The sequence below is a fragment of the Bos indicus genome, chromosome 22, assembly GCF_029378745.1.
Source record: "Bos indicus isolate NIAB-ARS_2022 breed Sahiwal x Tharparkar chromosome 22, NIAB-ARS_B.indTharparkar_mat_pri_1.0, whole genome shotgun sequence".
NCBI classification, from domain to species: Eukaryota; Metazoa; Chordata; class Mammalia; order Artiodactyla; family Bovidae; genus Bos; species Bos indicus.
The window spans coordinates 50,166,354-50,189,542 of record NC_091781.1 but is presented as its reverse complement, the minus strand read 5'-3'; the positions used below and the strand labels follow the sequence as shown (position 1 = coordinate 50,189,542).

The 23,189-nt window shown below is 40.4% G+C and overlaps 1 protein-coding gene across 5 annotated transcripts in view; it reads left to right on the top strand.

Moving 5' to 3' along the window:
• The window catches only part of RBM6 (RNA binding motif protein 6), an 89,704-nt gene that overhangs the window by 56,245 nt on the left and 10,270 nt on the right, over positions 1–23,189 (top strand). For 4 of the 5 annotated variants that reach the window (XM_019984628.2, XM_070776685.1, XM_070776686.1 and 1 more), the window contains 3 exons: positions 14,472–14,546; positions 20,499–20,559; positions 22,624–22,890. In XM_019984628.2, coding sequence (XP_019840187.1) covers positions 14,472–14,546; positions 20,499–20,559; positions 22,624–22,890 — 403 coding nt within the window. Of the gene's footprint in view, positions 1–13,360; positions 13,528–14,471; positions 14,547–20,498; positions 20,560–22,623; positions 22,891–23,189 lie in introns of all 5 variants that reach the window. The other variant, XM_070776688.1, reaches the window with a different exon arrangement.

Below are 23,189 nucleotides of genomic sequence, written 5' to 3'. Positions count from 1 at the left end.
TTCTATGTGTTTGGAATATTTCATAATTTTTTAGATACATTACCAGTGTAGCAAATAAGGGAATGATTTAATTTTGTCTTAGGTTATTAGTGAAATAGAATGTTTTTATATTTGATTACTACTTTTTTCTTTTGTAAATTGTTGGTTCCTGATACATACATAGTTGGGTAGAAGTAGAAAAGCAACAGGACACCTTATTCACCCTGTCTAGTCTTAAGGTGAATAAGGAGAAGAAAATGGCAACCCACTCCAGTATGCTTGCCTGGAAAATCCTATGGACCGAGGGCTTGGTAGGCTATACAGTCCATGGGGTCGCAAAGAGTCAGACATGACTAAGTGACTAACACACAGTCTTAAGGTAGATATATATGGGATATCTATTAGAATTTTTGAAATGCTGAAAACAAGTATACTACCTGAATATGACCTGGTGTTTCCCAAGAATTATCTCTCAGGAAAGAGAATCGCCGCCCCCCCCCCCCTTTTTTTTTAAAGAAAGCAAAGAAATTTAACAGTTTCAGTGATTATTCCAGGATTATAATCTCAAAAATAAAATATCAAATAGCATTTTTATTAAAACAAGTATTCAAATTCATGTACAGGACCAATGAAAGAATTGATTATTGTAGTTTCATTACAAAAAGTACTCCTGGCTTAGGATAAACTTCCCCACAATAACATTATTCACAGATTCAGAATGTGGTATAGCTTCTTAAAATTTGTTTAATTGACATATAGTTGATTTGCAGTGTTGTGTCAGTTTCTGCTGTACAGCAAAGTGATTCTATTATATATACATTTTCATATTATTTGCCATTATGGTGTATTGAATAGAGTTCCCTGTGCTGTTCAGTAGGACCTTGTTGTTTATCCGTTCAATATATAAGAATTTGCATCTGCTAACCTCACACTCTCAGTCCATCCTCCCCCCACTCCTGCAGCCACAAGTCTGCTCTCTGTGTGTGTGAGTCTGTTTTTGTTGCATAGATAAGTTCATTTGTGTTATAAATGAACATTTATGTACAGATTTTTGTGTAAACAAATTTCAGTTCTCTTGGGTATATGTCTAGGAGTGGAAATGCTAGAGCATTTTGTTGTTGTTGTTGTTTTTCAAGAGCTTTCTCCTAATGGATTAGGCTCCATATTGGAGTGGTGTGGTATTGAAAACACAGAATACTCACAGTTTCAATGATCAGGTTTCAGTTCTTAGATACCTTGGGCATTCACACTGCCATTTTGAATTTTCCCTTGGACTGTGGATTGTTTTTTGTGTTTTAAGCACTTGCTGCCTTGGACATGGATCAGCCTTTGTTACTTGGTTTTGAGCATATCCAGAAATTGCAGTTGAGCAGTCAGGTTTCTTCTTTTCATTCCTTACAGGTTCTCCTGCTCAGAGTCAACTTTTTTTTTTTCTTTAATAATTCCTGAGGTATCTTAGTTTAAAGATATAGAGTAAAGGTGTTTTTCTTTCTTCTTCTTTAACTTGATTCTTGTGCACTGTGAATCCAGAGCAATGCATGAATTCACTATGAACTGGAAGACAGCTCATAGAAACATTTGAGCTTATTCCTATCATATTTCTAAGCTTAGCTGGACCTCTTTAAGGTCAGAGAACATGAGTCTGGGTGCCTTGCCTAGGAAAGTGCCTCTTGTGTCTCTTGAGTACTTGGTATGAATGGGACTCTGTTGTCAGGCATGTGCTTAGGTAATTTCAAGATAGTACTGAGCCTCAAAATCAAGATTGTTGGGAGAAATATCAGTAACCTCAGATTTGCAGATGATACCACGCTTATGGCAGAAAACAAAGAGGAACTAAAGAGCCTCTTCATGAAGGTGAGAGAGGAGAGTGAAAAAGCTGGCTTAAAACCCAGCATTCAAAAAACTAAGATTGTGGCATCCAGTCCCATCACTTTGTGGCAAATAAATGGGGAAACAATGGAAACAGTGACAGACTTTATTTTCTTGGGCTCCAAAATCACTGCAGAGGGTGACTGCAGCCATGAAATTAAAAGACACTTGCTCCTTGGACGAAAAGCCATGATCAACCTAGACAGCATATTAAAAAGCAGAGACATGACTTTGCCAACAAAGGTCCGTCTAGTCAAAGCTTTGGTTTTTCCAATATATGGATGTGAGAGTTGGACCATAAAGAAGGCTGAGCACTGAAAAATTGATGCTTTTGAACTGTGTTGGAGAAGACTCTTGAAAGTCCCTTGGACTGCAAGGAGATCACACCAGTCAATCCTAAAGGAAATCAGTCCTGAATGTTCATTGGAAGGACTGATGCTGAAGCTGAAGCTCCAGTACTTTGGCTACCTCATGCAAAGAACTGACTCATTGGAAAAGACCCTGATGCTGGGAAAGATTGAAGGCAGGAGGAGAAGGGGACGACAGAGGATGAGATGATTGGATGACATCACCGACTTGATGGACATGAATTTGAGCAGGCTCCGGAAGTTGGTGACGGGCAGGGAAGCCTGGTGTGCTGCAGTCCATGGGGTCACAGTTGGACACAACTTAATGACTGAACTGAACTGGCAGCGTATAATGTGCTAAATATTTGTTTCTGTATGGTAATGCACACTGAAAGTGGGGTTTCTGACTGTTCCTTCTTCATAAGCCTTTAGTGATCTTTCTGCACAGTTAGAGGGCTCTTATCCTTCCAACTTGAGTAGCCTCTTGACCTGCCAGATTCTGGTACTTCTGTTAGGTTTCTACCCTATTATGTTTGGTAGCAGACAGTAATATAGTATTGTTGTTCTAATAGAGGTCACCACATCTTGTTTGTCGTACTCCAGGAAATAGTGAAAGGAAGAGCTTGGAAAGTGCAAAGTAGGTTGTCAAGGGCCTTACATTTAGTCTTTAAAAACACAAGGGAACCACAGGAATGACACTATAGGGAAACTCTTGTAATAGAATATAGACTTGACTAGAGGGGAGAAACTGCAGAGTAAAAAGTCTGTTAGAATCTGAAGCAGAAATTGAGATGTGAGGAGATGATGGCTTCCACTAGGGGGTGGGAGCAGGTATGTAATGAAAATGTCAGGCTTGAAAGAAGACTCTTTAAGGTTTGGTAACACTGGATATTGGACAGAGGGACAAGAGAGAGCAGATTTAGAGGCCTCTCAGAGGTTAGAAGAACAGTAATACCTTGAACAGAAAGTAAACATCTGTAAAAGGAAGGCATTGGGAAGGGAGAGGTGCAGATGCTTGTTGAGTGTGAAGTTGACAGCAGGATCTCTAGGTTACTGATGGAGATTCAGTACTGGTGCCTGGCAGAATATAAACATGTGGTTTTTTTCATTGTTAGTTTTTATATCTTTTGTTCCACTATTTAACTAGTTTTCACCTTTTTTTAAAGTCTTAGTCTTTGGGGCAGAATAATACCTCCCTCTGCCTATCACCAATAATCTCCAAAAGCATCTAGATAAGTTAGGATTAGATTTGGTGAGTGACAAAACTCACCAAAAAACTCGCTCACAAAACTAGAATTAACTATGGCTTAAATTGAGATGATTTATTTCTCTTTAACATAAACGAAATCTAAGCCATCCAGGTGTTCTTAGGGTGGTATGATCGTCAAGGATTCGGGCTCTTTTCATCGTGTAACCCTATCATCCTCAATGTGTGGCTGCGACCTGATTGTCCAAGGTGGCACCTTGGATGTTGGCCATCACTTTGACTTGCCGACCAGTGGTAAAGACGAAAGGATGAAAATGGACATTCCTTTAAGAATGAATGCTTCCTGAACTCTGCGAGTACTATTTCTGCTTATGTCCAGTTTATTCGAATTTAGTTACAGCTTTACTTAACTGCAGGGAGGTTGAGAAAATTCTTATTCCAGGCAGCCGTGTACCCAGTTAAAAATCAAGGATTTGCTTCCAAGAAAAAAGGAAGCAAATAGTCATTGGGAGACTACTCTGATTCTAGTAATTTTCCAGGCTAAGAACCAGATTCCAAATTCTTTTAGGTCATGTATGAAACCTATTTTTTCAAAGTTTATCCTAATAATTAAAAAATTATGGATAATAAAATACTACTAATAAAATAATTATCACAATAATAAAATTATCCTAATAAAAATATTAAACAATAATAAAATGTATAAATAAAATATTAAAATGTACACTTCTGTTTTTGTATTTTTTAAAATGTCACATAGACTGAGGACTAGTAGCTAAATAGACACTGTGGAATAGACAGTGCTGATATTAGTGTCTAAATAGTAGCTAAATAGACACTAAATACTAGCTAAATAGACACTAAATAGACACATAGTAGCTAAATAGACACTGTGGCATAGACTGTTGATATTAGTGTCTAATATTTGAATTCAGAAGCTAGAGAAGTTAGAGGATGATAAAGACCATATTTTAACTAGGCAGCTTTGGGTATAGCCTTTCTGTATGACTTGTTCTATGACTTATTGTTTGTAAACTGTACGATTTATAGAGGGCAGAAATAGAATGCTCCTTCCCTGAAGGCAATAGCATTTCTGCCAGGCTCCTGTTATCTATATCTATCTATATATAGATACATATGCCTTGATCCTACTTATTGCTGGCTCTCTCACGTAAGTGTGGTTTATCAATTTCTCCTCTATGGGTAACATCCAGCTTTGTCCATTGTATGTGCTGCTCACAGTGCATTTTATATGTGGTGAACTGTGTCACACAGTTGACCTCTTAGCATAAACTTTCTTACTCCATTTGTCTCTCTTCACTTCTGGCAATAATAAAAAACACTTTCCAGTGTGTGTTTCTTCTGATAAGAATTTCAGGTCAAGATATATGCTCCTTATTTGTTTAAAACGATACTTGTTTGTTGTTCTCATGTTTTGAAAAATTATCATAAAAAAAATCTTTATGAGAGCATTGCTAGATTTTGTTCACTACTGAACCCCCCATATTTCATCTGCTGTGAGGAAATAGCTGCTCTTGAATAATGAAAATATAGCCTGTTCTGGCTACAGATTCTGGGGGATGAGGAGGCAGTAGGATTCTGGGGGATGAGGAGGCAGTAGGGAAAAGGTTAAAGGCATTTTTAATCTGTAAAACCCTAGAACTCTTCCCACAAGAAGAAATAATCTCAGTATACTGAACTGCAATATTTTGGAGAGGAGCCAGCTGTGTTGTAATGTTGACTACCTTCCTAAACTTCAAACTGGTGTGCACTGCCTTTTGACAGGACAAAACACAAAGTCGGAACTATCCTAAAAAATCTAGACATGCCTGCTCTTCTGTGTGCTGGAAACTTCAGGATGCTTCCTGACACTGCTCAAACCTCTCCCCTATTTAATATGTTTTTCCCCCAGTTTTTCTTAAAAAGAAATTTTTATTTATATGATCACTTATCTTGGTTATTCTGGTGATCGTCCAACAAATAAAAGGGATGCCTTTTAATATACTAGATGGTGTATCCTTCAGATCAGATCAGATCAGTCTCTCAGTCATGTCTGACTCTTTGCGACCCCGTGAATCGTAGCACGCCAGGCCTCCCTGTCCATCACCAACTCCCAGAATTCACTGAGACTCACGTCCGTCAATGAGTCAACTCTTTGCATGAGGTGGCCAAAGTACTGGAGTTTCAGCTTTAGCATCATTCCTTCCAAAGAAATCATAGGGCTGATCTCCTTCAGAATGGACTGGTTGGATCTTCTTGCGTCCAAGGGACTCCAAAGAGTCTTCTCCAACACCACAGTTCAAAAGCATCAATTCTTCGGCGCTCAGCCTTCTTCATAGTCCGACTCTCACATCCATACATGACCACAGAAAAAACCATAGCCTTGACTAGACAAATCTTTGTTGGCAGAGTAATGTCTCTGCTTTTGAATATGCTATCTAGGTTGGTCATAACTTTCCTTCCAAGGAGTAAGCGTCTTTTAATTTCATGGCTGCAGTCACCATCTGTAGTGATTTTGGAGCCCCCAAAAATAAAGTCTGACAGTGTTTCCACTGTTTCCCCATCTATTTCCCATGAAGTGATGGGACCGGATGCCATGATCTTCGTTTTCTGAATGTTGAGCTTTAAGCCAACTTTTTCACTCTCCACTTTCACTTCCATCAAGAGGCTTTTTAGTTCTTCACTTTCTCCCATAAGGGTAGTGTCATCTGCATATCTGAGGTTATTGATATTTCTCCCAGCAATCTTGATTCCAGGTTGTGTTTCTTCCAGCCCAGCGTTTCTCTTGATGTACTCTGCATATAAGTTAAATAAGCAGGGTGACAATATACAGCCTTGATGTACTCCTTTTCCTATTTGGAACCAGTCTGTTGTTCCATGTCCAGTTCTAACTGTTGCTTCCTGACCTGCATACAGGTTTCTCAAGAGGCAGGTCAGGTGGTCTGATATTCCCATCTCTTTCAGAATTTTCCACAGTTTATTGTGATCCACACAGTCAAAGGCTTTGGCATAGTCAATAAAGCAAAAATAGATGCTTTTCTGGAACTCTCTTGCTTTTTCCATGATCCACCGAATGTTGGCAGTTTGATCTCTGGTTCCTCTGCCTTTTCTAAAACCAGCTTGAACATCAGGAAGTTCACGGTTCACATATTGCTGAAGCCTGGCTTGGAGAATTTGGAGCATTACTTTACTAGCGTGTGAGATGAGTGCAATGGTGCGGTAGTTTGAGCATTCTTTGGCATTGCCTTTCTTTGGGATTGGAATGAAAACGGACCTTTTCCAGTCCTGTGGGCACTGCTGAGTTTTCCAAATTTGCTGGCATATTGAGTGCAGCACTTTCACAGCATCATCTTTCAGGATTTGAAATAGCTCAACTGGAATTCCATCACCTCCACTAGCTTTGTTCGTAGTGATGCTTTCTAAGGCCCAGTTGACTTCACATTCCAGGATATCTGGCTCTAGATCAGTGATCACACCATCATGATTATCTGGGTCATGAAGATCTTTTTTGTACAGTTCTTCTGTGTATTCTTGCCATCTCTTCTTAATGTCTTCTGCTTCTGTTAGGTCCATACCATTTCTGTCCTTTATCGAGCCCATCTTTGCATGCAAATGTTCCTTTGGTATCTCTGATTTTCTTGAAGAGATCCCTAGTCTTTCCCATTCTGTTGTTTTCCTCTATTTCTTTGCATTGATCGCTGAAGAAGGCTTTCTTATCTCTCCTTGCTATTCTTTGGAACTCTGCATTCAGATGTTTATATCTTTCCTTTTCACAGCTATTTGTAAGGCCTCCCCAGACAGCCATTTTGCTTTTTTGCTTTTCTTTTCCATGGGGATGGTCTTGATCCCTGTCTCCTGTACAGTGTCACGAACCTCATTCCATAGTTCATCAGGCACTCTATCTATCAGATCTAGGCCCTTAAATCTATTTCTAAGGTATATCCTTAGGTCTTGAGAATATTTCAAGCCATCTAAAGGTTAAGTGTGTGTTAGATTTCTAAAGCATACAGGTTTGAGCAGGAGGGTTTCTTGATGGCCAGAGGCTGTTCCTTTGTAGCACTTGATAGTACCTCTAGCTGGGATAGTGTTAGAGACTTCCTGGCTTTGTCTCCTCCCAGGATCCTGGATTTCTGCCCCGTGCAGAGATCATTCATTCCCTTATCCTCTAGACGTATCTGCTGCGGTAGCAGCCATGATATTACAGCTCAGCAGATGTTGCTTCCTCAGTATGGACCAATTTAACATGGGCACATCTTCCATGTGAAAAGCCATCCCTTATTATTAGGGGCTGAAGTTTGATAATTGTGTGTTATTTGTGTGTGAGAAGGAATAGATCTAAAAGAGTGAAGGATCCTGTCCCAGTGAACCTTCTCTGACTTGAAGCTTGCATTGTTGGTCTTGTTGCTTCTGTCATTGTGGCACTGGGTCTGTGGCTTATTGACTAAGAAATAAAGAATGGTGGGTGGTTGCTTCCCTGCAGTTGAACAGTGTTCAGAAATCTGGCAGGTTTGTATTTTATTCATCTTTTCAAGATCCTGTTTCTGCAGAAAGTATGTCAATTGGGTTCTCTGAAATGTCTGAGCCCAGGACATTGAAGCCAGAGAGGCTAATAGAGACTGCTTTTGAGAGAGCTAAGGTTCTTTGGGTGGGAGGTAGGAGATAAAGAGCCAGGAGAAATAATCTCTTTTCATTGGTGAGGCCGGAAGAATAGCTGCTGCTGATTCTTTGGGGGACGCCTGGGGAACATTGTACGGCTTTTGTGGTGGGCTCAGCTGTGTGGCCTGTGCGGTGTCTTAGGGCTTTTATCTATTCTCTTGGCTGTTCCTGCTACCTCCAGTTGTCAGCTCTGAAAGAAAAAGAAATGAGAGAAATGGTTTGAATATTATTCAGCAAACAAAATAAGCTTGATGTTTTCCAGTGATTTTAGAAACTTCCTTTTTCTTCCCCTACAGTGACTCTGTTTAGAGACCTAGACAACGAAGCTTGAGTATGTGTCGAATTTAAGGTCCTCTTTTCCCAGAAGAAAAGAGCCAGGGGAACTAGAACAGTAGTTATCTCGGAATATGAAAGAATAAAATGGAGGTTAAGGAAGCCTGAATTCTGAAAGGAATTCTGAGCATCAGTAAGCTATGTTCGAACCTGATATCCTCTTCCACAAAGATCTAAGTCATGTCTTTATTTGGAAATTAATAATTGATTAACCAGGGAAATCTTAACTGAGGTCTTTATAAATATTGGCTGAAATGTTGTTGTAAACCATGCAAAATTATAACAAACTGAAAGTTTCAAAAATGATTTGCATCTTAGTGGTTCGTAGTTGTTGATTATTCTCAGTACTGTTAGCTGGAGCTTGTAAATCGTTTCTTTGTGGTGAAGGAATTTGCTGAGTGCCCCATCTGCCTGGCAGTAACAAGCCTCATCTTCTAACAAGGAAAGAAAAGACTTTGGCTGTTTTGATCATTTAATTTATTTGATTTTTCATTTATTTGTTTGTTTATACTTTGCCTCTTTGTTTTTGCCTCAGATGACTTAGAATGGGAGAGTCTCATATATTCCCTGGTAGACGAGTTGATTTCTTCCTAAGTCTTCCTGGAGCCAAGTATGACATCATCTCCAAAACTGCAGATCACTGATTTTCTTTGACAATGACAGAGGCATTCTCTGGAGGAACTGGGATCTCACTTTAAAATCCACAGAAGAATGTCAGGGAGTGGTGGTGGAGTGGGCGGTTTATATTCACAGCACCAAATGCCTGTGCTGGGACCTGTGTTGTGTTCCTGGAGCAGAGTTCATCTTGAGACCTTACTTCCACTGAGGCTGAGCCTGGTCGAAGGGCTCAGTGAAATACAGTCCAGCCATATGGCTTCAGAGAACACAAATAAGGTTTTAGTTTTAGCGTGATACAAATTGTTTCCTTTTAGGAAATGACAGATAAATTAGTCAGGTAGTAAAATAGTGTTATTAAGGAGCATTTTAGAAAACGTTTGTTGTGCTTTTGTCTGGACAAGAAAAGGTATCAAGATAAGTCGCTGCTCAGAGGGCACTGTCTCCTTGCTCCTCAGTCTTATTTAGACCCTCAAGTTCGATTCTGTTTCTAGCAGAGTTCTCTTCAGGACCTCACCTCGTGCTCGCTCAGAGGGCAAGTCGGCTCCTGTCAGGTGAAAGGCCATTCTAAGCAGAAGGTACCCGGGAGTCAGTGGACCAAGCTAAGGTTGTCACAAAGCATTCTGTGTAGTTTCATCAGGATTCTTGGCTTCTCCTTCCTTCCTGTCCTTTCCTCTTTCTGCCTCGTTTTGGTTTTGGCCTTTGAGAATACTTAGTTTTACGAGATGTTTGAGCTGTTACATATCCTTGTACCGGAAAGAATGAGTCTAGGTGGTTTGCAAAAGATTTCTACAAAAAGCTTCTCTTTTATGCTGGGGGGAATGACATATGAGCAGCCCTCCACATGCACAGGTCTGCATCCGTAGACAGAGGGCCAGCTCTACTACACCATTTGTGCCAGGCTGCAGCATCCTTGGATTGTAGTATCTGTGGGGTTCCAGAACCAGTCTCCGATGGTTATCAAGAGATGACTGTACATCTGTGTTAAGCCTGTTATTTTGTTCCTCCTGATTTATTATTTCTGCAGATCCATTTGATTGTTGTTATTGAAATTCTTTGTAGAGTACCAGTTAGCAGCCATCTTTGTCTTAGACACAGCGCCTAAAGTAATCATAGGTGCTTTAAGCACAATAAGAATACCTTGAGCAGGCCAGTTTGGAGGACCGGCAACACTATCAGGATGTTTGTGACAGTTTCTCTAAAAATTCCTGGGTTGCCATTGCCTGTGAATTTCTTTAGACGCTAGCTTATGCACTTTTTCATTAGAAGCCACCTCGGTGGTGTGGCAAGTGTTAAGAGTTAGCTGACAGTCTGGAAGTTTAAAAACAAAGAAAAACAAGATGGTGAAAAGAAAACCTGCTGTTTGGTCCCATGTATATTGCTAACTAGCTCTATAATTCTGAATAGGCTGCTCTGTATCTCAGTCATACTTTCCCATGTGGAAATAGATTTTATATATCCCCTATTTGCAAGGATCGATCAAGATGACATTTGTGAAGAATGCCTTTGTAAACTATAATTGCTTTGTGAATAAAGATTACTATCTCTGATAGTACCAGTTTTCAACCCCCAGTAACCTGATTCTCCCATCCTGTGCTTGGAAGAAGCACAAACCTACAAAGAGGGCTTGCTGATTTTTCAGTGTAAGTTGTATTCACAAGGCTCACATACTTTCCCCCTGCCTTTGATCCTGCCTGTCTCTCTCCGTTCTTGAATGGGATGACTTGTTATGTCACACAGCAGCCGTATTCTCAGTACAAAGTAGAACTGTGACTGCGCTTGGGGGAGATCTTCAACAAAGACGCAGAGCTGCTGCCAGAAATGTTCTTTCATTTCCATTTTCTCCTATACCTCCTAGTACCTTAAGAATCCTTGGGTTTGGTTATAAATCAGCTAAAACTTAAGGTAGAGTCTCAATTCTCCGACCTAGGTTCTTTTCACAGGTCACAAAATGGAGTTATCAAGTTTGCAAAAGCAGCAGATGAAAAGGGAAATGGAAATGTGCATGTTGAATTTAGCAGCCCTCAGGCACAGATTATGGTACTCTCCAGTGTCCCTGAGCTGGAGAGCAAGGACTCGGTTTGCTGTTCAAAAGTTTGATTGTCTCTCAATCCTTGCAGCTTCACATTAAGATATACTTAGGAATGCATCTGTGTGATTTTGTCAAGTGAGGGCTTTCAGCTTAGGAGAATTCAAGCAGGTTTTAATCTAATTTAAGCCTAATCTCCAATGACTGAGAAAGGGCATGGGTATCTTTGGTTTTACTTTCAAATATATGGTGGTACATCTTTAGGAGCCAGATGTGGTTAATCAGACTTGCAGTCTTCATGGGGTTGCTTCAGGAGCCTTAATAAACAACCCACTAATTCAAATGATAAATAAAATTTCTAGTGTGTGAATGAAGATGGTAGGTATTAGACAATGAAATGTGGACAACCAAACAATGATGAAATCATCCTACCCAGCTCCCCACAGGTTGTTTCCCTAGGAGACACTGGCAGATCTTGACTATGAAACCTGAAGAAAAGACTTGACAGGCATGGGGGGAGTACAGCATATGTCACGCCTGTGTTTGGTATATCTGAGCAGCTGATGTATGATAGCAACTGGGGAATCACATCATAAGTCAACCATTCGAGTTAGTTCTGTGTCTGTTTATTTTTACTCAAACAGTTGGCTGTTTTTCAACAGTGATGGCTTTCACAACCATTTTGTATTCCTTAGCAGTGGTCTCTGGTAGCCTTATATCCAGCCATGTGCAGGTGGAAAAGAAAGGGCCATCTTAGTTGTAGATAGAGGACCCTGAGAAATAAGAGATGGTGCATGGGGAATTCCCTGGTGGTCCAGTGGTTAGAACTCTGTGCTTCCATTCCAGTGGGCACAGGTTTAATCCCTGGCTGGGGAACTAGGATCCTATAAGCTCTGCAGTGCAGGAAAAAAAAAAAAAATTATACATGGCCTTTTTAACATGAGTTGAAGATGATCTCCAATTGATACTCTGTGAGTACTCTTAGCAGGGGAAGTTCCCTACCCTTGGCAGAAAGTCCTCAGAGGCTCCTGGAACATCCATCCGTATTTGTTATCTGAGAAGTAGAATGTGCTCCTTGCCTTAGGAATTCCTGAATCTACTGATGCCTCCAAGTGGTGAAATCAGAGTTTGCAACTGACTGTGATTCACAGTAGTGCCTTGTTCTGATGGCACTGTTCACTGTTCAAATAGCATCCCACATATTTTATGGACGGGTATACAGATGTGCACTATGACAGCAGAATCTTCCTCCAGAGCTACTGTGTGCTGAGCACTCCAGTCTTCCAGGCATAGTTGGATGCATTCAAGTCTTTTTTTTTTTCATTCTATAAATGCTTATAAAGTTCCTTTTCTGTACTAAGCAGTGGGCTGACTACTGATAACAAAAGACCATCAAGATTTAGCCTGGTTGATCAGATATGGTCCAGCAATTGAAAACTAACACTAAAGGCTGTCATAAAAATATAGGTTCTGACAGGCAGTGACCCTGCCCTTATGAAAGCTTAAGTCTTTTCAATAGATTGAAATGGGGTATGAAATATTAACCCCTGACAAGCAAGTGAGAAATACACTTATTAAGCCTAACTATATCCCATGCTAAGCACTTGCAGTGAATTAATCCATCTTCATAACCACCTTATAAGGTATACATACTGTTAGTCCTACTTTACAAATAGAGGAAACTGAAGCTCAGAGAAGTTAAGGACCTTGCTGAAGGTCATGGAGTGGAGGCAGGATACAAATTTAGGGAACTTGACTGAGAGTCCATACTCTTAAATGACTTAAATGACATACTGCCTCTGGATGGAAGGATACCATCTTGACCAACCTCCCATATGATAGGGCTTGGCAGAGTGATAATCCCCTGACCCTCCCTGTCTGCACAGCTGTCTCTCTTTCCTATATTGGCTCCTTGGGCAGCTTACCTAACCCTCAGAGTGAGCAGGAGTTGCCAAATGTAGCCTATAGCCACTTACCTACAGCCCTAGAAGTTAATCTGACTCTGCCTTTGACGAGCTAGGTAACCTTGCCTCTCTGAGCATGTTTCCTCACCTGTGAAGTGGAGAGAATGATCATGGGATCATTTAGGGGTTAAAGAAGATAACAACACACTTAATCTTTGGCTCTTAGTAAGCACTTCAAGTTGGTTAGCAAATTTTTGTTATCATCATCCTCTGGTCTTAAGAGCAAACCACAAAACAGTTTCTCAGAGACCAGGTTCTAAGACCTAGGTAGGCGGGCAGGTTTTTTTTTTTTTTTTTGGTTTTGACAAGACAATAATTTTATTCTGTGTATTTCTCTTGACTCTTTTGGTGTGAAAAGCAGAGAGGTAAAGCATTATTTGACAGATGTATGGATTCAAGCAAGAAACTGAGGTCCAATTGCAAAGAAATGCCTTGTATAACTCAGAGCCCTGTCTGAGGAGACACAGAGGACCCTAGAGGGCGGAGAATGAACACAGCGCAGGGGCTAGTTCCAGAGTCGCATCCTCGGTTAGTTCACTTGCAAGTGTGGGTGAGGGTCCTTTGTCATTAGGCAGAGATTTTTTTCCCCCTCTGCTCTAACACCTATCTGCTGTCTAGTGTTTATTATTAAACAAAATTTATTTCCTTTTTCTTGGTGTGAAAGAATTCGTGTCTTGTCCAAAATGCAGAGGCAAAGGAGCTCTGTAACTGCAGGCTTGTTGAACCCCTTTTCCCTACCTGTTCCTGTGCCAGACTTTCCCAAAGTGTTCACTTGCCAGCAGTTGCTCTCACTTCTCACGGCCAGCTCACTCCGAAGGCTCCAAGCCCAGTGACGCTGCCGCCGCCGCCACCACCACCACCACCAGCAGCCACTCAGTTTCCTGCTCTAAGGATGTGACCTGCCGTGAAGCTTTCACAGTCCTCTTTCCTTCCTGTCTTCAGTGTTGTATCTCTTTCTTTTGGTGCTTTTGCCACGCAGCAGTATTGCCAAAAAAAAAAAGTTTTCAGGCACCAAAGTGAAGAGCCCTTACTACCTTACCACAGGGATTTGAGTTAGCTATGGCAAAGAAGGAAATTGAGAGGGCTCCTGTGCCTCTGTGCTGAGAAGGAAGGAGTTTGCTTCTTGATAGTGTGTTAGCTCCCTAGCCAGGTGGGGGACTTGCTGGGATTATATGACCTCTGGAGGATAGACCGGGCCTAACCTGCCCAAAGACAGCGCCCCCCACCCACAGGAGCCAAGGCTGAAGACCGATCTCACCTTCTCCCACTCCCTTTCCCTAAGCTTAAGCTTGCTCTGCCAGCAGACACTGCCCCAAGACTGTGGCTTATAACAGCCATTTCCTTTTGTCCATGAATAAGCTCACTTTTTGTAAAATGTTTCAGCTTGGGGGACTGGAAAGGCTCTCTTGTGCCTTCCTGTCTCTTCATTTCTCCAAGGGTTAATGTTGATGGCTCTGTCTTTGTCTTCACAGGGAACTCTAATGATCCATGACAAAGAGGTCACGCTCGAGTATGTACCAAGCCTGGATTTTTGGTACTGCAAATGGGTGAGTGCCCAGAATTCCTCTCTTTAGAAGTAAGGATCCAGCGTCATAGTTCCTCCATGTTTCCAGGAATGCTGCCTGGTGTATTATACATTGCCAAGGGCAAAAAGTTCTTTCTTGGTTCACTTCAAATGAACTTGAGGTCAGGGCAAAGTCATCCCAGCTACTGCCTGTGGCCATAGAGGATTCAAGGCCTGTAATGGAGACCTTTTCCCAGGGACATATGCCATGTTTTTGTTGATTTTGAACTGAAGGAAACACAGTCCCTTGATTTAAAGCCTACCCCCAGTTTCCTTTCCTGGGAGTGGTTAAAGAGGATTTACTAATATTTCGAAAACTCTATATATAGAGGCTGGATCTGTGAGAGGTATACATTTTTTTTGGATATTCAGGGGTTTCCAAGGATATAGAACTTCAGGTAACATAGTATTTGCCCTCTGTTTAACTTCATATTCTTCTTGAATGGTATATTTAAAGATTTTAGGCTATACTCTTTTTAGATGTCCAGTTTGATTGCAAATGAGTGTGAACATACATTTTATCATTTTTCATCACGCTATTAGTTTCAAAAGTAAGTTTGAAAAGTCTATACAGTTTCTGAACCAAGGTTCACTAAAAGTATTGTACAACTTGATAAAATTAAGTAATGGCTTTAGCTTGACGTTTTGAAATACAATTTGAATAGATACAGTTGTCATTAACCAAAGCATTCATAGTTCATGGATATCCACCACAAGCTGTCAATTTAGAAAGACATTTAATTATTTTTTAAATGGTGATGAACTAAACATAACATTAGTTTCCTGTTTTAACCATTTTAAAGCATGTAATTCAGTAGCCTTCAGTACTTTCACAGTGAAGTGCAATCACCAACACTAACTCGAGAACTTTTTCTTCACCCTGAAGGAAACCCCGTATGTATTAAACAGTCATTCCCCATTCCCCTTTCATTGAGTTTCTGGAAACCACTATTCTGTTTGTATCTTTGTGAGTGTGCCTGTTCTGAACATTTCACGTAAGTAGAACCATGTAGTATGTGACTTTTGTCTGCCTTCTTTCACATACCATGTTTTCAGGGTTCATCTATGTTAGAGTGTGTATCAGTATTTCATTTATTTTTATGGCTGAATAATAAATGGATATGCCACGTTTTGTTTATTCATCAGGCAATGGACACGTTAGCATTGTTTCCATTTCTTGGCTATTGACAATAAGAATACCATGAATATTCAGGTACAAGTTTTTGTTTGAAAACCTGTTTTCAGTTCTTTTGGTTTTATGCCCAAGAGTAGAATTGTTGGGTCATATAGTACTTTCATGTTTTAACTCTTTCAGGAGCTACTAAACTTTTTCCCACAGAAAGCAACTGCACAGTTTACATTCGCATCAACAGTGTCCTAAGGGTTCCAGTTTTTCCACATCCTTGCCAACATTTGTTATTTTCTTGCCCCCCAAAGCCCGCCACCCCCGCTTTTTTTTTGGTAGTAGCCGTCAAACTATTTAACAACCACTAGTGGATGTGATCCATACAGTCAAAGGCTTTGGCATAGTCAATAAAGCAGAAATAGATGCTTTTCTGGAACTCTCTTGCTTTTTCCATGATCTACCAGATGTTGGCAATTTGATCTCTGGTTCCTCTGCCTTTCCTAAAACCAGCTTGAACATCTGGAAGTTCACGGTTCACGTATTGCTGAAGCCTGGCTTGGAGAATTTTGAGCGTTACTTTACTAGCATGTGAGATGAGTGCAATTGTGCGGTAGTTTGAGCATTCTTTGGCATTGCTTTTCTTTGGGATTGGAATGAAAACGGACCTTTTCCAGTCCTGTGGGCACTGCTGAGTTTTCCAAATTTGCTGGCATATTGAGTGCAGCACTTTCACAGCATCATCTTTCAGGATTTGAAATAGCTCAACTGGAATTCCATCACCTCCACTAGCTTTGTTCGTAGTGATGCTTTCTAAGGCCCACTTGACTTCACATTCCAGGATGTCTGGCTCTAGGTCAGTGATCACACCATCGTGATTATCTGGGTCATGAAGATCTTTTTTGTACAGTTCTTCTGTGTATTCTTGCCATCTCTTCTTAATGTCTTCTGCTTCTGTTAGGTCCATACCATTTCTGTCTTTTATCGAGCCCATCTTTGCATGAAATATTCCCTTGGTATTTCTAATTTTCTTGAAGAGATCTTCCTCTATTTCTTTGCATTGATCGCTGAAGAAGGCTTTCTTATCTCTCCTTGCTATTCTTTGGAACTCTGCATTCAGATGCTTATATCTTTCCTTTTCTCCTTCGCTTTTCGCTTCTCTTCTTTTCACAGCTATTTGTAAGGCCTCCTCAGACAGCCATTTTGCTTTTTTGCATTTCTTTTCTATGGGGATGGTCTTGAACCCTGTCTCCTGTACAATGTCACGAACCTCCGTCCATAGTTCATCAGGCTAGTTCAGACTAGATCTGTCAGATCTAGTCCCTTAAATCTATTTCTCACTTCCACTGTATATTCATAAGGGATTTTATTTAGGTCATACCTGAATGGTCTAGTGCTCTTGATGAAAGTGAAAGAGGAGAGTGAAAAAGTTGGCTTAAAGCTCAACATTCAGAAAACGAAGATCATGGCATCTGGTCCCCTCACTTCATGGCAAATAGATGGGGAAACAGTGGAAACAGTGTCAGACTTTATTTTTGGGGGCTCCAAAATCACTGTAGATGGTGATTGCAGCCATGAAATTAAAAGACGCTTACTCCTTGGAAGGAAAGTTATGACCAACCTAGATAGCATATTCAAAAGCAGAGACATTACTTTGCCAACAAAGGTCTGTCTAGTCAAGGCTATGGTTTTTCCAGTGATCATGTATGGATGTGAGAGTTGGACTGTGAAGAAAGCTGAGCGCCCAAGAATTGATGCTTTTGAACTGTCGTGTTGGAGAATACTCTTGAGAGTCCCTTGGACTGCAAGGAGATCCAACCAGTCCATCCTAAAGGAGATCAGTCCTGGGTGTTCATTGCAAGGACTGATGCTGAAACTGAAACTCCAATACTTTGGCCACCTGATGCAAAGAGTTGACTCATTGGAAAAGATTCTGATGCTGGGAGGGATTGGGGGCAGGAGGAGAAGGGGATGATAGAGGATGAGATGGCTGGATGGCATCACCGACTTGATGGACATGAGTTTGGGTGAACTCCGGGAGTTGGTGATGGACAGGGAGGCCTGGCATGCTATAATGCATGGGGTCGCAAAGAGTCGGACACGACTGAGCGACTGAACTGAACAGAGTGGGTGTGAAATAGTACTTCATCTTCATGATTGTGATGCTGATCTGCAGTTCCCTAATGATTAGTGATGTTGAGCATCTTTTCTTGTGTTTGTTGCCACTTGTGTATCTTTTTTGGAAAAATGCGTATTCAGGTCTTCTGCTCATTTTTAAGTAGGTTGTTTGTCTTTAAGTTGTAAGAGTTCTTCTTGGCAATTCCCTGGTGGTCCAGTGGTTAGGACTCAGCACTTTCACTGTGGTGACCCAAATTCAGCCCCTGGTCAGGGAACTTATGAGCCATAAACTGTGCAGTGTGGGCCCTGCCCCCGCCAAAAAAAGGTTGTAAGAATCCTTTATATATTCTGGATGTTAATCCTTTATCAGATATGGTGGTTTAGGTCACTGAGTTGTGCCTGACTCTTGTGACCCCATTGACTATAGCCCACCAGGCTCCTCTGTCCTTGGGATTCTCCAGGCAAGAATACTGGAGTGGGTTGCCATTTCCTTCTCCAGGGGATCTTCCCCACCCAGGAATCGAACCCGGGTCAGATAGGGGATTTGCAAATATTTTCTACCATTCTTTGTGTTGTTACTGTGTGTTACTTTCTTGATAGTATCCTTTGATATACAGAGTTTTAATTTTGATAAAATCCATTTCATCTATTTTTTTTTCTTCTGTTGCTTGCCCTTTGGTATCATGAAAGTATTGCTTAAAGCCAGGGTCTTGAAGATGTATCCTTAGGTTTTCTTCTAAGAATTTGATAGTTTTGGCTTTTAAATATATTTGGACCTTTGATCTATTTTGAGTTAATTTTTGTTCAGGATATGAGGTAAGGGTCCATCTTCTTTGGAATATGGATATTCGGTTTTCCGTGAACCATTTATTGAATTAACTATTATTTCCCCATTGAATAGTTCTGGTGCTCTTGTTGGAAATAATTTGCCCATAGATGTCTAGATTTAGTTATATAGACTCTCAGTTTTATTCTGTTGTCTGTCCTCATGCCAGTACCACTTGTTTTGATTATTGCGGCTCTGTAGTAAATTTTGGCAGTTGCAAAGTGTGAGTCCTTCAGTTTTGTTCTTTTTCATTGTCTTGGCTCAGTGTCTCTTTACACTTTCCTATAAATTTGAAGATCATCTTTTCCATTTCTGCAAAAAAGGCCATTAGAATTTTGAGAATATTTTGCGTTTATGTAGTGATTGTCTCTACATCTTGGAATTATGAGTGATTTTCCCCCATCTCTTTCCACTATTAGCTATAATGCACATGTATTGTTTATTTTATAATCAGAGCTGGAGGGAGCTAGCATTAAATTAAAGAGAAATTTTAGAACTCTGTTTTCTGTTAACCAGCAAAAAAAAAATATGTTGGTATCTGATGTCAGAATTATACAACTGTTACCAAGGATGTTGCTTGAAAGAGCAGAATGGCTTGGTTAGATTGTTCCCTAAAATATCAGGCCACTCCTTTAGCTATTTCAGGGGTATTTTGTAATTTCTGTGATTCTCTGGAAGGGTTGAACTGCCAGTCCTGCATATGGGATCTTTGGCCTGATGTGAAATGCACTGACTTCTAAAAAAAAATTCATAGCAGTAGTAGTCATAATAGCCAAGAAGTGGAAACAGCCTTAATGCCCATCAGCTGACAAATGGATAAACTAAATGTAGTATAACCATACAATGGAATACTATTTGGCAATTAAAAGGAATGAAGTACTGATCAGTGCTGTAGCATGAATGAACTTAAAAATACTATGCCAGACACAAAAGATCAATTCTGTGGGGCTGAAGGTAAGAATGGAAGATGACTGCACTAGGTTTTTCTTTGGGGGATGAAGAAAATGTTCTGAAGTTAAATTTTGGTGATGATCTTACTATAGATGTACTAGAAATCCTTGAATTGAACACTTAAAACTGATCAATTTTATGGTGTCTTAACTATAGCTACCTAGGTTAGGATCATAACTCCCCCACTTAAAGCTCTGCTGTGCAGTCTTCCCATGGTATCTATAGGGGGTAGATTCCCCTATATTTTGGTATCAAAATCCACAGATGCTCGAGTCCCTTTTATAAAATGATTTTGTATTTGCATATAACCTAGGCACATTCCCTCATATACTTGAAATCATCTCTAGGTTACGTATAGTAGATAATTCAGTGTAAATGCTCTGTAACACTTTTAACGTCCTCAGAACAGCTAGCAGAGGTGCTACCTATGGATCTTCCTCTTCCTTCCATGCCCTTTTTAAAATCAATGTTTGAGAAAGGAATTGATCACTGAATTCTTCTCAGTTCCAGCCAAGCCTGAATCGGGCCATCATAACCAGTTCAGGATCAGATTTTTGGGTGCAGGCTGAGTAGTCACAGCTTTAGGACAGAATCTCCTATAAACCACTTAATAGTCCAGTTTCCTTAGTTAAGTTTACTTCCGGGAGAAATCTTCGTCCAGAGCAAAGGCATTTGGGCTGCTCAAAGATCCAGCTAGATACTCTGTTAGAGGCAGCTCTCAGATAACAGCTCACCGGATTCTGTGCCAGCTCTGATGAGTAGAGGATATCAGAATGGTTAGGTTTTACAGGAATCTGGGATATGGCTTATTTCTTTCATTTTTGGCAGTTGTCACTGTGTTAGATATATATATAAGGTTAAAATATATATATATATATTTTTTTGGTCAAATTGAATTATTTACTTTCCCCATGCAGTGTAAAGCCAGCACTGGTGGACACCGATCTTCATGTTCATTCTGCAAGTGCCCAAGGGAAGGTGAGTGGTGATAGAGGCGAAGGTGGTAGTTATTATTTTGTACACTGAACATGACAAATTTCCTGCTTTCCTTGGCTTTAAAGACTGATCATCCCTAAATACAAGTTCATCTGTAAAACTCTTAAAAGTGCAATGTGATAACTAACTTTGTGTGACCTGTTAGTAAATAGTTTTGGGTCTCAGAGTTCTGCCAAGGGCAGGAGATGGATTATGGGCTACTTAGCTTGGGCAGCTGACCAGAGGTCAGCAGTGTTGTTACTTAGACTATTGTTATAGTTTAAGGATACTAGGTTGAGGAAGAGTCTACATGGCATTCATCCATGTGACCCCTCCACTCCCACTTCTTTGAAGTTATTGGGGACAATTTGCTATGGTTACTGCTTTCTCACTTACATTATAAACATTTGAGGATCGTAACACAAACACATCCTTAAAGTAACAGTAAAAGTATAAACAAGACAAAATCAGGATTGAGGGTATGTGTTATTTTTATAGTGATAAACCTACCAGCTTCTCAGTGACTTGATTTTAAAGTTAATTTCTCCTGAGAACCTCTAGGTAAACAGCCTTAAGAGTCTGTCAAAGGCATCTATACAGTAGTCCTATAACGATGACTGTTATGTGCCTCTTTCTGATATTATCCTGTAAGGAAAGCTAGTACCTGACAGTAAAATACAGTTCAGTGCTGGGATCCTGGTAGTCTTCTAAAAGATCTGTTTGTTCCAAGGTTAGACTTTAGTGTGCCTCCAAGGAATTTTTTAGCTCGCTTTTGACCTGTAGTGGAGATTCTGCTCTCAAGTGAGGGCTATGAAGCAGGTGTTCTGAAAATCTTTGCGGGGAGGCTGTATATGCTCTAGAGACCAAACCGGCACATGGGAAGGTGAGTAAATAACTTTCCCATAGACAGTTGGGAAATTTTTAGCTTGCTGTATCACTCCAGTTATGCAAAATTGTGTTTTCCCTCCAGAAAGTCATTTTTTCAGTCTGTTCTAACAAATGAATAAATGGGTTATAGAAACCCTTGAGCACCATACCACTAAGATGGTTGAAACAGCTTTAAGCTAGAAACGTACATGGCAGGCATTCACTAGTCGCCTGTCACCACTGTTAAGTAATCTCTACACTGCTCCCACAGAATGTCTCTTTGAGCCACATGACTTCCCTTAAGAATGAATTAACTGTTTAAAAAAAAAATGCCCCCAATTAACTGGATACATTATCCTGATATAGAAAGAGATTGGAAATGAATCATTTATATTTTGAAGGACATTTACCTGTTATAGTTATTGGCATGTAAATGAGCCTTGTACAGGTAGGTCTCTTCTTTCTTTTGCAGGAGACTAGGGTATCTAGTCTTACAGAATTTGAGCAGCTATTTTAGTACCATAACACTGGAAAAAGAAAGACTCCTAGGCATAACACATTTGACGTAAATGTTTCTAGCAAACTCCTAGAAAGACCATATGTTTAATAATTTTGTCCTCAAATCTGTTCTTATCAGTGGTTATAATAGTAAAGTCCAGGGTCTCATGAAAGATGTAAATGTTGGGGAAGTGATAAAAAACTCACTCATAAGATTAAATTTTTTTAATACTTAGTTTCTTCTGTAAACTGTCTATTTACTGTCTTGTTAGCCTTTCTGCTTAAAGTTTGTCAGAGGACTTTTTGGTAGGTTTGTTTTTTTCTTTTTACTTTTAAAAATATTCCAGGGAATTCTCTGGTGGACCAGTGGCTAAGACTCGGCACTTTTACTGTCATGGTCCAGGTTCAGTCCCTGGGTAGGGAACTAAGATCCTGCAAGCCATACAGCTTGCAGGATATAAGCCAGTTCCCTGGCAGTATAGTGGTTAAGACTCTGAGCTTCCACTGCCAGGGGCACAGGTTCAATCCCTGGTCAGGGAAATAAGATCCCACATGTTGCTCACTGTGGCCAAAAAAAAAACAAAAATAAAAACATTCTAGTGTTAGTATTTGTTGGCAAGTAAGGAGGAACCATAAGAGTATTGTTTGGGGGATTAAAACCTGTTGGAGATTCTCTTTCTGTTTCTGTTCATCTAATGACAGAAGCCAAGCAAGAATTAGTAACCTACCCTCAGCCTCAGAAAACATCCATACCAGCACTATCAGAAAAACAAGCCAGCCAACCCTCAAGGTCAGCTGATAAGGAATCTGAACCCAAGAAGAGGGAAGAAGGACAAGAACCACGCTTGGGACATCAAAAGAGAGAATCAGAAAGGTATCTGCCTCCTCGAAGGGAAGGGCTCACCTTCCGAAGAGACCGAGAGAAGGAACCATGGTCTGGGGAGACACGCCAGGATGGGGAAAGCAAAAGTAAGTGGTTTGTCAGGACATACACCAGTCTGTGACCACCATGCTTGGGGCATAGATGACCTATACTGTGACTTCCTACACCCTAGTAAAACAGCTCAACCTGATTATAGACGCTATTGTTTTTTGCAGGCCTCGCTGACAAAATCTATATCCTCCAACTAGCAAGTTGCTATTCAAATGCAGCAAGGCATAACTTTAGATTTCTAAGTATTGTGAAGAAAAGTGTGAAGTATTTGACAAGCATTCTGTTATAGAATCACCCTTGGTAAAGCAGGGTAACATCTGCAGTATAAAAAAAA